Source organism: Vipera ursinii (genome assembly GCF_947247035.1).
Source record: "Vipera ursinii genome assembly, chromosome: 2".
Lineage (NCBI taxonomy): Eukaryota > Metazoa > Chordata > Lepidosauria > Squamata > Viperidae > Vipera > Vipera ursinii.
Window position 1 is genome coordinate 79345036 of NC_139513.1, and position 17629 is coordinate 79362664.

Here is a 17629-nt window from a genome sequence, read left to right on the forward strand (position 1 = left end):
CTGAAGCTTCTTGCATTTACCCTTTTTACCTCCTGTGTTAAAGTTCTAATTCATATTTAGCTCGTAGTCATCATTTCCTCAAGTATCATTACCAAGCTAGGTAATAACTCATGCTACGCCTTTGCATTTGAGATCTAAGTGAAAAACTCAGCCTTTGCCTCTGTTGAATGTTATGCTGTCATTTTCCATTCATTTCTTGAACCTCTTAAGATTATTCAGAAATGTACTGCTGTCTTATTAGGTATCGACATTCCCACCCTGATTTGTGTAGTCTATAAATGTAATAAGCATTCTTTCCATCCAGGTCATTAATGGAAATGTGCAAGAGTACTGGGCCCAGAGCCAAACCCTGTGGCATCCCATTTGATATCTTACTTCAGTTTGAGGCAGAACAGTGGTTGATGAGCATTTCTTGAATTCTTTCCAGCCACCTAATAGACAGGCCATCTATTAGAATATGTTGTTGAAAAAAAATGGTTTGTTTAACAGAGTATTATTAATACACAGTGGAAGTTGTACTGGGACTTTTAGGCAAACAGTAATGCACTAACACGAGTTTTATAACTTATTTTTACTCAGACAACAAAAAGAAACACAGTAAGAAATAGTCCAAATATCAATCCAGTATCATGCACATAAAAATCAGTCCATAAAAACATAGTATCAAAATACAAAAGCTGCTTACCAATATCAAAAACAATATACACTGTAGCAAGCAGTTGATTCTTGAGAGAATAAATATCAAGTTAGCAAACAAGAGAACAAGAGGTATCCAAACACTAACATCAAACACATATACAAGAACAACTATGTGTAACATCTAACTCTCTTTTATGTGGAATAATTACAGCCACACCCTTAGGCCGTTTAACTCCTTAAAGGTGCTTTTACTCCATTATATAATATTGTCACCCAAATCAAGTTTAATCTCTAACACCATCCATCCCATACTTAAGTAGCTCGCTAATGAACATGTCAATGCCCAACGAGAGATGGTCTTTTTCTCTGCAGTATGTTGTACGAACCTGTCACCACCCCATGTGGCCACACTTTCTGCAAAGAGTGTATGGAGCGTTGCCTAGACCACCGACCCAACTGCCCACTTTGCAAGCAAAGCCTGGGAGAGGTAAGAGGGGGGAAAAGGGGTCAATTTTCTGTTGTTTGCCTTCAACTGCTGGGTGCTTTTGTTTCTGTAATCAAGGGGAAGGAGAGGATAACCAGTTCTGTAGTCCCAATGCTTCTGAAGAATATTAAATTTTTGCACTTTTTGCACTTTTTCAGGATTTGCCAATTGGTAGGTATGTTCTTCATCCTTGACTTTCATTATTGACTGGTGGTTTTTTTTGTTTTTTGTTTTGTAATAAAAGTGGCCTTGATTAAGATAAGAGTTTCTGTGTTTCTGGTGTGTATGAAAGCACATCTCCTGGCAGGTACAAATATTGCAGCAATTTGTCGGTTTTATTTTGATGTAAGCTGGTCAGAGTCGCCTGGTAGCAAGATGGGCGGCATACAAATGTAATAAATAAAATAAATTAACTTTGAGAATAATTTTGTCTACAGTAAGTCGTAAGAGTTAGCCATAGTACTTTAGACTATCTGATAAAAAAATGTTAGGCTCCTTATCAAGTGCTAAATCAAACAGATTTATTAAATACTGCTAGGTATTAGCAAGAATTAGCGCAAAACCAATTTTGTGTTTGGCACCAGATAATGAACATTACATATGGACAGGTGCTCAGGGTGGGATTTCCAGACGAAAATATTTGCAAATGCTTTCAGTGGGTCACCTGAGCCACAGTTTTATTCTTTGGGAAGATACTTTGTTGAAAGGGGATTTCAGTTCTGTGCAATTCAGTACTGGATTTTTTTAAAAAAAACACCTTAAAAACTGGCCAAGTACAAAAGAGGAACTCGGGGAGCAGATTGTCTTTTGCTGAATGCTTTCCATCTTCCATTCTACAAAAGATGTACTTTATGGATTTAAAATACATAAGGCATATCTATAAATGTGTGTAAACTATATCAAGGTGATACAATTACGAATGTTTGATTCCTTCCAGTATCTGAGAGCTGGAAAATACACTACTACCATTCTGCTTGAAGAATTGATGACTACAGTCTTCCCCTCGCAGCTGGCAGAAAGGAAACTGGTCCACCAAGCTGAAATGGTAGAACTTTCAAAGTAAATATGAACCTTTGAGCTGCATATTCTAGGTGTAAAATCCTGGAAGCAGGAAAGTTATTTTACAGCAATTGGAAAAATATATTTGACGGTTTTATTCAGTCCTTAAAAGTAAGCTTGTTACAATTAGGAAGATCGTTTCAGGTCACTTTTTAGCAAGATGAACTGGTTTCCCTAACTTCATTCATTGCTGTTTATTTCAATTATTAATCAGAAACAATGAATTATCTTCCCCAGCACTTTTAGCATTTTCCAGCATTTAGAAAACCGGTGCTGTGTGTTTTTTCTCCCTCTCTCTTGTGTATTCATACATTCACCTACACAAGGTAAGCTTTAGATAGTGATAGTGAACCTTTTCATAGTGATCATAAGTTATTTGTTTATTCCTTGGCCATCCTTGCTCCATAACACGTGCCTCACACCATCATGTCTTCAAGCCTTTTTCTCTCTGTGTCTTCTTTAATCTGATATCAGAGCTCAACTGGCCATTTTCCCCATGCCTTATTTTAGGAATACCTGTAGGTTTGAGTAAACCCATTCAGACAAATGCAGCTCTCTTTCTATAAGGGAAGGGTCCAGGTGTTGATGAATGTCCCTAGCAATGCTTGATGGGACAGGTGAACTAGATAGTGGGTTTATAGAACACAACATTTGGGCGATCTTTAGAGTTCATGGAGGAAAATGGCCACGTAAATCTAATAAATATATATGGCTGCTTGGTAGATTTCATAGTCCTCATGCATTTTATCTTTTTGAGCAAGCGTGAAGGGTTCACCTCAGTGTCCTTGTGTTCATGCATAAAAGTTATCCAGCGGTATATTCTACTCTAAAATCCTCCCGTTGATTTTTCAAGTTCCTACACACAGTCCTTTTGTTGATCATGGTCTTTCCCCTCCTTTCTTTTACAGCCTAAACAAGAATATCCCCATCTTTGTGTGCACCATGTCATTTCCAGGTCTTGTATGTCCTCTGCATGTCTTTGAACCTCGCTATCGACTCATGATGCGAAGATGTCAGGAGACTGGCACAAAGATGTTTGGCATGTGCATATATGAAAATGGAAAAAAGTAAGTGACACGGAAGACCCAGGGCTGCTCAGACTTTTAAAAACTTTGGTCTAAGCAGAGGTTGAATCCCCACAATTTTGGGGTTGGTTGAATCAATAGATAGTAGAACCATACTAAAAAGAACAAATTTAACTTCGTTTTCTGAAATTCCATACATGGGTTCAACTTGGGATTGGGAAGCAGAGTCTCATCTCCCAATTGTAACTGAATGCTCTCTTCCTCTTCCTTCTCTCCTACAAAAAACTTAGATTTTAGAGAAGTGAAGTAGAAAACTCCCCCGAGCTTCATAAAATCAAGTTGCAAATCAGCTTTCTTTGATAGATGCCAATGATTAGGAGGAATATAGTCAGAATCTAAATAAATAAACGAAGGGATATTGATCTGTTTCTTTGCTGGTATCTTTTTTACATGTTAGTCTGCACTTAATGTTTATGAATGGCAGGTAGAATAGAGACGACCACCTGGTCTTTCCGTTGATATTTGTTCACTATGCCAGCTTTGTCTCCAACATCTGCATATTGAATGCAGTCTATTGCTTGTGCAGGGTGACTTTTTGCAGTGTTTTGTGTGCTCACAGCGTAAAAGGAAGGAACCTGTGCATCTGGTTGAAAATGTGATTATTTGGGACTATGCAGGAGTTCAAGAAACGTGTTAAAAGTGTGTTTTTTATATACATTTGCTGGATATGCGGTAAATGTAAAGCCTAAAAAGTAAAACTTAAAAGTTTTTCTTGTTTGTGAAGTGCTAAAGTCAAATGGGTACAAATGAAAGGGAATCTGTACCGGAAAGTTGTTCCAGTATTTGATAGGGATTGAATTTTAATTTAATTACATTTAAATTGTGTTGTTTTTGAGTTTGGGTCCTCGTAGGCCATGTCGTTCAGTTCAAAGCATTTGCATAGTAGCATCCCACAGGTTATATAGCACAGCAGAACTGGAAAAGAAGAACTGTAAATATGAAACTTCCTTCTGTCTTGCATTAATAAGCTTGTCTCTTTTCAGCTTTGCTGACTATGGCTGTATATTAGAGATTCAGAAAATAGCATTTTTTCCTGACGGACGGTCATTGGTGGACACTATAGGCAAGAGGAGGTTTCGAGTTTTAAGACGAGGGCACAGAGATGGCTACAACACTGCAGATGTTGAATATTTGGAAGACGAGAAGGTGAGTAGTCGTTATGTGAAGAGTAATAGCAATAGCACTTAGATTTATATACCGCTTCATAGGGCTTTACAGCCCTCTCTAAGTGGTTTACAGACTCTGCATATTGCCCCCAACAATCTGGGTCCTCATTTTACCAACCTCAGAAGGATGGAAGGCTAAGTCAACCTTGAGCCGGTGAAAATCGAACAGCCGAACTGCAATGTCCTAAATATCTTGCTAAAACAAAAGGAATGATATGCACAGGGTGTCACTTGATATAGGTAGTTCTCTACATACAGCCATAATTAAGCTCAACATTTCTGTTACTAAGTGAGACATTTGTTAAATAAATTTTACCCCATTTTACAACTTTTGTCGCCACAGCTGTTAAGTGAATCACTGCAGTTCTTAAGGTAATCACACCTTTGTTAAGTGAATCTGGCTTCCCCATTGTTCTGAACCAGCCTGCTACCGGCCTTGTAATAAGGCAAACCCCTGTTCAAACAGTAGAGACTGGAGAGCGTCTGAGGCTGAAAAGCGTCTGCCAAGATTTATTACTCAAACAACAGAACAAGAAACAAAAACACTGGAACTTGAATCCTCAAACGGAAGGGTTGCTTTCAGCAACCAGCCCTTCCCCAAACACTCCTTTTATTTAGAGATCAGGGCGTGGCCTCCCTCTGCCTCCTCCCGAGGAGACCCGCAGCCTTTCTCTGTTTGGTCCTGCTCGACTGCCTCCTGCGTCGGGCGTCCTTGAACAGGGCCAGCTGTGGGTCATCATCCTCCGCACTATCGGGCTCACGCAGCTGAGAAGAGGGCCCCGGCTGGGGGCTCTGCAAAGCCTCCAAGCCATCATCAGCCGGTTCGTCTTCCACACCCTCCTCCTCCCCCTCATCTGAGTCATCCGAGGCATCTGAGCTGGCTGCCGGACCCACAGGCTGGCCCTGAGTCACAACACTATCCCGCACCGCAGGGCCCTTCCCCCGGGTCTGCCGATCCGGATGCGGTCGGGATGGGAATTGTTCGTGAAAAGCAGTCACCAACGCAGGGGCATGAACGGCGGTCGCGTCTTCCCATGTGAAGTCCTCCGGCCCGTACCCTTTCCACTCGATCAGGTACTGGAAGCGACCTTTCAGCCAGCGGGAATCCCTGATGCTGGCGACCTCGTACTCGGGGGTGCTGCCTCCATCACGAGGTCCTGATGGGGGAGGTTCCGCTTGGTGAAGTGGACAAGCCGGTTGTTCGGGGACCAACAAGGACCGATGGAAGACGGGGTGCACGCGCAGGGAACGTGGCAGAGTTAAACGATAGGCGACCGGATTGATGACAGCCTCGACTGGGAACGGTCCAAGGTAACGGTGGTCCAGCTTCCTCGCCGGCCGAGTGGATGGTAGGTTCCTGGTGGACAGCCAGACCCGATCCCCCACCGATAGTGGAGGCGTATCCCTTCTCGACCGATCGGCGAACCTCTTGTAGTCGGCCTTGGCCTTCTCCAGCTGCCGTCGCACCAACCGATAGATCGCCTGTAACTCCGCCATGAATTCGTTCGCTGCCGGCTCCGGTGAGTCCACGGGAGAAAGGGGGAAAAACCGGGGGTGATAACCCACATTGGCCAAGAACGGTGTCATCTGCGTGGAGGTGTGCTGCGAGTTGTTAAAAGCAAACTTGGCTATGGCCAAATAGTCCACCCAATTGTCCTGCTGCAGGTTAACGTAGCAGCGCAGATACTGCTCTAAGATACCGATGACCTTCTCGGTACCCCCGTCAGTTTGAGGATGATGCGCGGACGAGAGGCAAACCTTAATGTCCAACGCCCGCATCAACTCCTGCCAGAAGCGGGCTGTAAACTGGGCCCCCCTATCGGAGACGACTCTATCGGGAAGGCCGTGCAGGCGGAACACCTGTTGGATGAACATGCGACTAGTGGTGCGAGCTGACGGTAAGCCGCGACAGGGGATGAAGTGCGCCATCTTGGTCAACATGTCCACCACCACAAACACTGTCGTGAAGCCGGAGGATGGGGGTAGATCCGTCAAGAAGTCCATGGACACAGCCCCCCAGGGTCTCTTGGGTGTTGGCAAGGGCTGCAGTAAACCAGGCGGGGCCCCTGTCGCTGACTTGGCCTGCCTGCATGGGATGCAGGAGGTGACATAAGACTGGACGTCGTGTCGGACTCGGGGCCACCAGAAGGTACGGGAGACCAGGTTCAGAGTCTTGAACAGGCCAAAATGCCCCGCAGCCGGGTTATCATGACACTGGCTGAGGACGAGTCCCCTGAGTGGCCCTCCCGGAACATAGAGCCGGTCATGATAATACAAAAGTCCATCCGTGACCGACCAAGGCGAATCTGGCCCCACCTCTTCCTTCCGCTGAGCCACCCACGCCTCCTGCTGCTGCGCCTCCCGGATCCGAGCCCGTATATCCACCGGCTCCCGCACTGCAGCAAAAGACTCGACGGGAATCACTGTCCTGGGCGGAAGCTTGTCTTCCACTCGGGTGTATTCGGGCTTCCTGGACAGAGCATCCGCTCTCTGGTTGTGCCCACTTGGTATGTACCGCACCCGAAAGTCAAACCTCGCAAAGAAAAGGGACCACCGGATCTGGCGGTTCAAATTCCGAGCGGTCTGCAGGCTTTCCAGATTCTTGTGGTCCGTCCGGACCTCGATTTGATGCTGCGCCCCCTCCAGATGATGCCTCCAAGCCTCGAACGCCGCCTTGATGGCCAGCAGCTCCTTCTCCCAGATGGTATAGTTGCGCTCCGAGGGGTTCAATTTCCGAGAGTGATACGCGCAAGGGAAAAGGGTACCGCTGGGCTTCGCTGCCTGGAGTAACACGGCCCCAATGGCAATGTCGGAGGCATCCGCCTCCACGACAAACGGCCGTTGCGGGTCAGGATGCTTCAAGATGGGCTCCTTCATGAAGGCGTCCTTCAAAGCCTGGAACGCCTGTTGTTCGGGGGCGTTCCACTGGAAGCGAGTCTTCTTCTGCAGGAGCCGGGTGAGGGGGGCTGTCAAGGCAGCAAAGCCAGGGATGAATGTTCGATAGTAGTTGGCAAATCCAAGGAGTCGCTGAACATCCTTCACGCGATGCGGGGGTTGCCAACTCTGCAACGACTCAACTTTACTCGGCTCCATGGCGATGCCCTCAGGAGAAATGCAGTGACCCAGGAAATCGATGGTCACCTGGTAGAACTGGCACTTCTCCAACTTGGCAAACAGCAGATGTTTCCGGAGGCGCTGCAGGACCTGACGGAGATGCTGATGATGCGCTTCACGCGACGGGGAGTAAATCAGGATGTCGTCCAGGTAGATCACGACAAACTGGTCCAACAGATCCCGAAAGATGTCGTTCATAAAATGCTGAAACACCGCGGGGGCGTTGGTCAGGCCAAACGGCATCACCGTGTACTCGAAATGTCCATAGTGAGTACCAAACGCCGTCTTCCACTCATCACCCGGCCGTACCCTGACGAGGTTGTAAGCTCCGCGCAGGTCCAGTTTCGTGAAGATCTTAGCCTCCCGGAGTCGGTCCAAGAGCTCGGGGATGAGGGGCAGCGGGTAGCGGTTACGCACCGTGATGGCGTTGAGTTTCCGGTAGTCACAACAAAGCCGTAACTCGCCCGACTTCTTTTTGACGAAGAGCACGGGCGCAGACACTGGCGAGGACGAGGGCCGGATGAAACCACGAGCCAAGTTCTTTGTCAGGAAGTCCCGCAATGCAGCCAACTCGGGCTCCGACATGGAGTACAAACGCCCCACTGGGAGAGGCGCATCAGGGACTAGATCAATGGAGCAGTCGTAGGGCCTGTGCGGGGGTAATTGGTCCGCCTCTGACTCGCTGAACACATCAGCAAAGTCGGACAGTTCGGGAGGCAAGGAAACCCCTGAGGAACCCTCCACCTGGCCGGCACAGATATAGCGGGTGTGGTCCACGCACTGCAAACTTGGGAAGGTGACCAAGTTCTGAGACCAATAGATCTGTGGATCATGCGCCCGGAGCCACGCCAGTCCCAAGACCATGGGGAAGTGCAGATCCGAAGTGATGTAGAACTGGATGGCCTCCACATGGGAACTGATGGCCATACACACTGGTTGCGTGGCGGCCGTAATAGGCCCGGACAGGAGCACTCGACCATCGATAGTCTCCACTAGCATGGGCGGATCCACCAGACACTGGGGAACAGCCCATTTGGCCACAAAGGCCGAGTCCATAAAGTTAGTGGTAGCCCCAGAGTCAATTAAGGCATGGACCGGAATCCCCTCTGGCTTGCCAGGAAAGATCAGACGTGCCTCCAAAATCAAATGCCGTGGAGGTTCACAGGCACCGTCGGAACGGCGTCGCTCGGCGTGGTCGTTGTGGGTCGCCCGATCTATCACACCATCTAGATCGGGCTCGGGCCGTTTCCCGACAGCAAAGTAGGGGACTTTCTCAGGGCAGGCTTGGTCACTGATGCCCGCTGACGCTTCTTTGGGCAAGAAGCAGCCAAATATCCAGGGTCCCCACAGTAAAAACACAACCCCCCCGATCGTCGTCTGTCCATTTCCGTCACCGATTGACGGGACCTGGCGGCACCCAGCTCCATTGGCTCCTCCCTCTGGACTGGGGGCTCACGCACAACAGGGGCGGCAGGGGTCTGTGGGGTGGCACGGCGACTCTTTCGCTGCTGCAGCCGGGCATCGATCCGCAGACAAAGATGGATCAGCCCATTCAGGTCTGAGGGAATGTCCACGCGGGCCAGCTCATCCAACATCTCCTCCGACAAGCCATCCTGGAAGGCATCCACGAGCGCAGCCTCATTCCAGGCGGAATCCTGGCTAAGCAGCCGGAAATCGCTGATATAGGCCTGTAGGGGGCGCTGACCCTGCCTCAAAGCTTTCAGGCGTCGGGTGGCGGTCTGCGCCTTAATTGGGTCCTCGTACATGCGCATATGGTCACAAAACCCCCCAAAGTTATCCAACAAAGGGCTAGGTTGTGCCAGCAGAGGCGTGCCCCAACGAGCTGCATCCCCCGACAGAAGGCTTAACACGAATCCCACCTTATCCCGGTCAGTGGGGAAATCAGCTGCTCTCACGCTGATAAAAAGCTGGCATTGTCCCAGGAAGGCAGGAAACAGTTCTGGATTGCCAGCAAATTTATCCGGCATAGCTATCTGACATTTCCTCCTGGGTGGGGGTGCAGCATGTACCTGAGCTTGCAGTTGAGCCACTTGAGCTGCCAGCAAAGTGAGTTGCTGGGTGAGCTGAGCATTCTCGGCACGAAGCTGCTCCATCGTAGTAATAAGGGGTGGGAGGCTGAAAGCAAACTGTTCTGAACCAGCCTGCTACCGGCCTTGTAATAAGGCAAACCCCTGTTCAAACAGTAGAGACTGGAGAGCGTCTGAGGCTGAAAAGCGTCTGCCAAGATTTATTACTCAAACAACAGAACAAGAAACAAAAACACTGGAACTTGAATCCTCAAACGGAAGGGTTGCTTTCAGCAACCAGCCCTTCCCCAAACACTCCTTTTATTTAGAGATCAGGGCGTGGCCTCCCTTTGCCTCCTCCCGAGGAGACCCGCAGCCTTTCTCTGTTTGGTCCTGCTCGACTGCCTCCTGCGTCGGGCGTCCTTGAACAGGGCCAGCTGTGGGTCATCATCCTCCGCACTATCGGGCTCACGCAGCTGAGAAGAGGGCCCCGGCTGGGGGCTCTGCAAAGCCTCCAAGCCATCATCAGCCGGTTCGTCTTCCACACCCTCCTCCTCCCCCTCATCTGAGTCATCCGAGGCATCTGAGCCGGCTGCCGGACCCACAGGCTGGCCCTGAGTCACAACACCCATTGAGTTAGCTTGTAGGAAGGTAGCAAAAGGGGATCACGTGACCCTGGGACACTGCAACCATCATAAATATGAGTCAATTTTGATCATGTGACCATGGAGATGCTGCAAAGGTTGTAAGTGTAAAAAATGGTCTTAAGTCCCTTTTTTCCATGCCATTGTAACTTCAAATAGTCACTAAACTGTTGTAAGTTAAGGACTACTTATAATTTACAGATGTTAATGATTTATTCAGTTTGTATTTCACTTTTCTACCAAAACAGTGGCGTAGCGTGGGGGGTGCAGGGGGGGCCAGCCGCACCAGGCGCAACATCTGGGGGGGCGCGCTCGCACTCGCAGCTCTCTGCCCCTGCCTGGCTCACTCACTCTCTCTCACAGCAGTGCTGGCTGTGCGAATCCGATCCGAGCCGCCGGGTTGCCGCCCACTGTGGAGGGGGGGTGCCAGGCGTGCGGTGCGGTGCGGAGAGAGAGCGAGGGACTATCTGGGGGAGGTACAGTGCAGACTCGAGTGCTAAAATCCACGAATTAGGGGGCGCAAATTACTTGCCTTGCCCCGGGTGCTGACAACCCACGCTACGCCACTGCACCAAAAGATGGCATTCAAGGTGGTAATAAGTAAACAGATATTAAAATGAACAAATTTTAACATAGCTGAGCTAGAAAACAATTACTTGCACCATGCCAACTCTTGTTAGATCTTATAGGACCGATGGTAACGATTGGAGATAGATTATTCAGTTTGGCCCTCTGCCCCCATTGTCCCCATTGTCCCAGCACCTTCCTTTCCCAGTAGGCTGAGAGAGTTTCCTCAAGAGCATTTCCTTCTCTTATCTCCCATCCCAAACCAATTCTGCAGAGAACAGCACTTTTCATTCTGTGTATGGAGCAAAACATCCAAGCACATGTTTCAGTGTTGGCACAGACTGCTCAAAACCAGGTGTTTTTTTTTCAAGCATGCAGTATTTTACATATCCCTGCTATATGGCAACCACATTTGAGTTCTACTTGGTTGTTACGTTTTCCCTCCCTCTTTTGATCTCAACTGTTGTTCAAATTCTTTCATTTTTACTTTCAATATGCTTCATTTTGCTTGTTTTCAACTTCTGACTTTGTGATCTAGATGGAAGGAGAAGAACAGACTGAGCTCCAGAATTTGCATGATTGTACCTATGAGCTAACCCAGAGGTTTTATGAACAAGGGGGCAGAACTTTGAGACAGCTTGTGATGCATCATGGACCACTTCCTGAAAAAGAGGAAGACATACAGGTATTGAGACTTGTTCTCACCAGGAATATAAAATAATCTGCAGGGGAATGAGATCAGACAAAAGGGATATATAACTGTCAAATACTATAACAATAAAGATACTCAGATTTCATTCTAATTTGGAGGAGAATATAGAAGATTCCCAGTCTTTGGAGGGTTGCAACAATGTGTTGCAACAACAATTATCCTGTGTTGGCATGGATTCTATTCTGATAGCCTATTGTAGTAAGTTAGATAAACTAGGTGCCCACAGAGTTAAGCCATGTTGACCATTTATTGATTATGTGTTATCAAGTTGTTGTTGATGAGTATAGCATAGCATAGCATAGCATAGCATAGCATAGCATAGCATAGCATAGCATAATATAGAATAGAATAGAATAGAATAGAATAGAATAGAATAGAATAGAATAGAATAGAATAGAATAGAATAGAATAACAGAGTTGGAAGGAACTTGGGAGGTCTTCTAGTCCAACCCCCTGCTTAGTGAGATAGAAATACTGTTTCTTAGATACATGAACCATGTCATATTTGGTGATGTTCCATGGCACACGTAGGGTTTTTAAAATAATCTTGTGTTCATACACTAAGTTTTTTTAAAAAGAAGCACATCACAAGAGATAAATAAATGCTATGCAGCCATTCGTATCTTGTCTTTCATTTGTCCTCTCTAGAATCTTAATACTGCATTTCTTAATAGATATAGAAGTCATTTTTAAATTGTTTTCTAGGAATTAAATTGCCTTGAATTTCAGATTTAGGTTCATGTATGTAGATGCCTTCTGCCACCTGCCTTCTGTACATTATAAGTTGAATGAGTTAAAACAATAGTTCCCTGTAATCAAACTTAATGTCTGATGGTGATATGGACCCATGGAATCCATGAGGTTTTCCTGACAGGAATGAAAGTTATTTTCTATTATTTTTCTATGATGTGTTGTTGATTTCTTAGACTTGCTATTGCCCTGAGATTTCCAGTAGTATCCCATCCAAATACTATGCAAGTATCATTACATATATTTTTTTTCAAGATCAGCCAAAGGCAGATAAGAACCTAACAAAATTAAGTCAGCAGTTTAAAATGTTGCATTTTGTACATTCATACATTTTTTTAAAAAATGTATTTTTAGCCATTTGACTAGGTAATGCCCTTTAAATGCAGTCCATAGTATTAGATTACCATAAGGCTCAAACCATTCATGGTATAGTCTTAGAAATGCTGCCTTCCCAAGTAAATAATATTAGACATACTGCATTATCATAACTTTCCATGTATGTTTTTCTTTCTACAAGCGGTTAGATAGCCTTAAGAGAACTTTGTACCTGAACATCATAATTCTCCAGGAGTGTAGTAATAAACAAAGTTCAGTGCCAAAGTAAATTTAATTTAGAATTAATTAACCTATTAATCTCACTTTTCTGTCTAAATAAATTAATTAAAGGAATTATGACCTTGGGTTGCTGGAACCTGCAAACCTTTCTCCTCAAGTAATAGGTGAGACTTAATAGCTCTACAAGAAAGATTGCTTTTTTGGGCTTTTTAAAATAGGAAGTTTGGGCTCTGTTTTAAAGACTAGAAAGAACATGCTACTTTGTATAATTTCACCATGGTGACTATTTTAAATATTTCAGCATTAAGTTACTATTACATTAGCAATATTAATTTAAGATATTAGTAGGTTGTATTAATATTACACCATATCATTTATTAGTTGCATGAATAATTTAAAGAATTGCCATTGCTCTAGAATTCTTAGAATGGCATGCGCTTAAGAATATTATACTAATAACCCATAAAAAGAAACGAAGCACAGAGAAGGGATAGCATAAAACTGGCAACATCTACAGAGCCATAATGTTAAACTAAGGCAACTTATAATATGAAGCAAAATGCCTGAACGGCTGGATAATAGTCTTTGAGTTTGGCCTAAAAAGAATAACAGAATTAATCTCAGCCATGTTTTATCCAGTATCTTACACAGAAGTGCCATGAAGAAAGAAGAAGAAAGTTTGTTACTTCAGTCATCACCCAAGGGTCCTTTGATGAAGATGGCAGCAGCACTTAGCTGCCCTTGAAAAAAGATAAGCAGTGTTGCTCCTGGTTTGTCCTTTGGAAGTAGATATATTCACTACAGGGGACAGGACCAGAACAACATTAAAGACAGTTGTAGTCTAGGTATCAGGCTAGGTGTTAGGAGGGACTTCCTGACTGCCATATGAAAGTTTGAGTGCTTCTTCATTAGAAGTCTTTAGAGAGGCTAGATGATCATCTATGAGGCATGCTTTACAAGGAGAAATGATTTTAGGTGAGATGACCTCTCCTTCAAACTATGCGACTCTGTAAAATTACAGGGCTGTAACTGGACTGAGAAGCTGAAAAACATCCTAGAGGAAAGTAATGGCAAGTCACATATAGAGCCTTGGTGGAGCAGTGGGCTAATGCCTCCTTAAGTAACACCAGCTGCCTGCAATTAGTGCAGGTTCGAGTCCCACCAGGCTCAAGGTTGACTCAGCCTTCCATCCTTCCGAGGTAGGTAAAATGAGGACCCAGATTGTTGGGGGCAATTAAGCTGACTTTGTAATAATGCCGCTGGGGTGTGTGTGAAAGCCCTAATTAGCAGGCATATACATAGAATGAAGGCTACTGCTAAGCTTGTAAGCCGCCCTGAGTCTTCGGAGAAGGGCGGGATATAAATGGAATTTAAAAAAATTAAAATAAAATAAAAAAATATCTATTTCTGCCTAGAAATATGTTTTACTCAAGTATTTAATTTCCTGTCTGCGGAAAAACTGAATCAAGTCTTATCTACTTTTCATTTCTAATTACTTTCAGTTTCACCTCCTAAAAAATGTTCCTTCTAAGGCACCTGTGGTATCCCAACCCTTGATTATTTCAATTCATTATTCCTTAACTAAGGTTGTATTATTGTTTTCCATAGTCTCAGTCTTTAAAATAAGACATAAAATCAAAATCTGAATTAAATCAGAATTAATAAAAAACAAACAAACATGTAATTAGACTAAACAGTTAAAGGCTATTTTAACAGGCTTGCTTAGGATCTTTTTTTAAAAAACGTACAAGCCAATTAGGGTTTTAACAAATAATTGCACTCTGGGCACTTGTTGTTTATGGCAACAATAGTCACATTTCCTCTAATGACTTTTACCATGAGGAATCTAAATATAGAAAAAAAGTATACTTTCAAATAACCTGGATTTAGGGTATTGAAAATCAGCACTGGGAATGAAAGCCATTGAAAAGTGTTAGGATAGGTGCAATATGGCCTCTTGAATTCTGTGAAAGACCAGCTTATATTTTGAATTATGTAATTTTTTTACAGACTACACATAAAGGTAGCTCACCTAACATAATTAATATTATGGTAATCAAACCTGGAGGATATTACAATGTGTACCATAGTTGCATAGTCATTTTCTTCTAGGAAATGATGGAGTTGATGTATACTGCTCAAAAAAATAAAGGGAACACAAGATAAGACATCCTACTATTAAATACAGTACATCGTGTTGTTTAAGTGTTCCCTTTATTTATTTTTTTGAGCAGTATATAAAAGGTACTTTTGATCATGGCTTCATTCTAGGAAAACAGAGAAAGAGTTTGGATTCAGCAGTATTCCCACTGCATATTCTCACTTAGAATATGATTCCATTGAGACCACTTCTGAGTGGAACTGTTTTTCACTTCTCTGAAACTGTGACCTTTTACGCTGAGCACCTTCAAACATTATTTGACTGTCAGTCTCTTCAGCTTTAAAGAAATAGATTTGGGTCTCACCAAAACACTGAGAGGACTCAATTCCATACTTTATGCTAATTTCATGTGGACACTGAAAAGAGACAGAATCGAGCACTAAAAGACACCATGCAATAACTGTATTGCTAGGAGCAACTCAAGTATTTGCAAGGGACACCAATTGAAGTCAACCTGAGAGATGGAAACTCATGTCAAGCAGTGCCTTTAATTCCCAGCTCTCCTAAGGCAATCTAAAATTGATCAACAGCATTGAAAGTTCCTAGGTATAACGTATATGACCTTGAGGAAAGAGACAAAGAGATGCTTGCTAGGAAACAATTAGACAAGAGAGGCAGGAGCCCCCAGTCACTTAACTGTCGAGAGAAAGAAACTTTGAAAGGACTCTTTCCAATGGTTAAGCAGCTAAAAGTGTTGGCAAGAAGTTTGTACTTTCAGACATGCAAGAATATGTTAATGTACCCTTATAAACCTTAAAGTAGAATTAGTTTGTAAGCCGCCCTGAGTCTTCGGAGAAGGGCGGGATATAAATGGAATTAAAATAAATAAAATAAATAAATATTTGTGTTTCCTGTCTGGTTTACCTGGGAGATCAAGAAGAACCAATAGTATCACGTGTCTATCTAAAGAAGTCTCCACTGCTTAACTGGTAGGCTAATAAGTCAGGTTTAATCTGTTCTTTTAGGGCTGCTCATTTTCTCAGTCACATTAGAGATTAACCTCTGATTGATAATCACCAAAGGATACAAGTTGTCTAATTGCTGCTGCCTTCTCTCCCTGGCAGACATTTATAATGAACTAATAATTCCTGAAGAGGGACGCGGTGGCTCAGTGGGTTAGGACGCTGAGCTTGTTGATCAGAAGGTCGGCAGTTTGGCAAGTCGAATCCCGAGTGCCATGTAACAGAGTGAGCGCCTGTTACTCGTCCCAGCTTCTGCCAACCTAGCAGTTCGAAAGCACGTAAAAATGCAAGTAGAAAAATAGGGACCACTACGGTGGGAAGGTCACAGCATTCCGTGCGCCTTTGGCATCTAGTCATGCCGGCCACATGACCACGGAGACGTCCTCGGACAAGCGCTGGCTCTTCGGCTTTGAAATGGAGATGAGCACCGGCCCCTAGAGTCGGAAACGACTAGCACACATGTGCGGGGGAACCTTTACCTTTACCTAATAATTCCTGACTATAAGCTACAAAACAAGTTGAGCATGGATTTAAGGACAAGTAGTGGATATATCTTTGTGCAGCTCACAGTAGAATAACGTTCGCTCCTGTTTTCCCTGTAACAATCTTGTGGAGTGTTTGGGTTGAGAGAGAATGACTGTCCCAGAGTTACCAGCTACCATGCCTAAGGGAGGACCAGAATTCGTGGCATTCTGGTTTCTGGTCCAGCATCTTAACCATTACACCAAACCACTCCAGCAAGTCTGTTCATGTCCTGTTTCATGAACTGAAATCCATCCAGAAAAGAAGCTATCAAACAGCCCCATACTAATTTGGCATCTATGGTGTCATCAAGAGTACCTCAAGTGAGTGAGATTTTGATCAGCTAAAAAAAAAGATCCAGTAAAAGAATCACAGTAAGATTCAGAATCCTGTAATCAAGCTTTGAGAGACGATGCCAGAGGGTATCACAGATCAAAACAACTTAATAGATGATCATCTTGCAGATGCAATATGTGCAGGCAAAAATAGCCTGCACATATCACCAGCTGGATCCAATAGCCAGCTCATCCTAACAGCTCCAGTGGCCTTAAGTGAGAACCTGATTTTACAGTTGCAAGAAAAAGTATGTGAACCCTTTGGGATTACGTGGAGTTTTGCATGAATTGACCATAAAATGCGCTCTAAACGTCATGTAAGTCACAACAATAGAAAAACACAGTCTGCTTAAAATAATACTACACAAACATTAGCTGTTCTCATGTTTTAATTGAACATAAGATGGAAACATTCACAGTGCAGGGTGGAAAAAGTATGTCAACCTTTGGACTTAATAACTGGTTGACCCTCCTTTGGCAGCAATAACCTCAACCAAACATTTCCTGTAGTTGCAGATCAGACCTGCACAATGATCTGGAGTAATTTTGGACCACTCCTCTTCACAAAACTGTTTCAGTGTAGCAATATTCTTGGGATGTCTGGTGTGAATCAGCCTCTTAAGGTCATGCTACAGCATTTCAATCGGGTTGAGGTCAGGACTCTGACTGGGCCACTCCAGAAGGCGTATTCTGTTCTTTTGAAGCCATTGTTTTGTTGAATTACTTGTATGCTTTGGGTCATTGTCCTGTTGCATCACACATCCTCTGCGGAGCTTCAGTTGGCGGACAGATGGTTGTACGTTTTCCTGCAAAATGTCCTGATAAACTCTGGAATTCATTTTCCCAT

At 44.4% G+C, this 17629-nt stretch overlaps 1 protein-coding gene across 3 annotated transcripts in view; it reads left to right on the top strand.

Moving 5' to 3' along the window:
* The window catches only part of LOC310634369 (LON peptidase N-terminal domain and RING finger protein 1-like), a 49078-nt gene that overhangs the window by 21617 nt on the left and 9832 nt on the right, over nucleotides 1-17629 (top strand). For all 3 annotated transcript variants that reach the window (XM_083352684.1, XM_083352683.1, XM_083352685.1), the window contains exons 7-11: nucleotides 1012-1126; nucleotides 2061-2182; nucleotides 3091-3249; nucleotides 4251-4413; nucleotides 11324-11470. In XM_083352684.1, the coding sequence (XP_083208810.1) occupies nucleotides 1012-1126; nucleotides 2061-2182; nucleotides 3091-3249; nucleotides 4251-4413; nucleotides 11324-11470 (706 nt within the window). The remainder of the gene's footprint in view (nucleotides 1-1011; nucleotides 1127-2060; nucleotides 2183-3090; nucleotides 3250-4250; nucleotides 4414-11323; nucleotides 11471-17629) is intronic.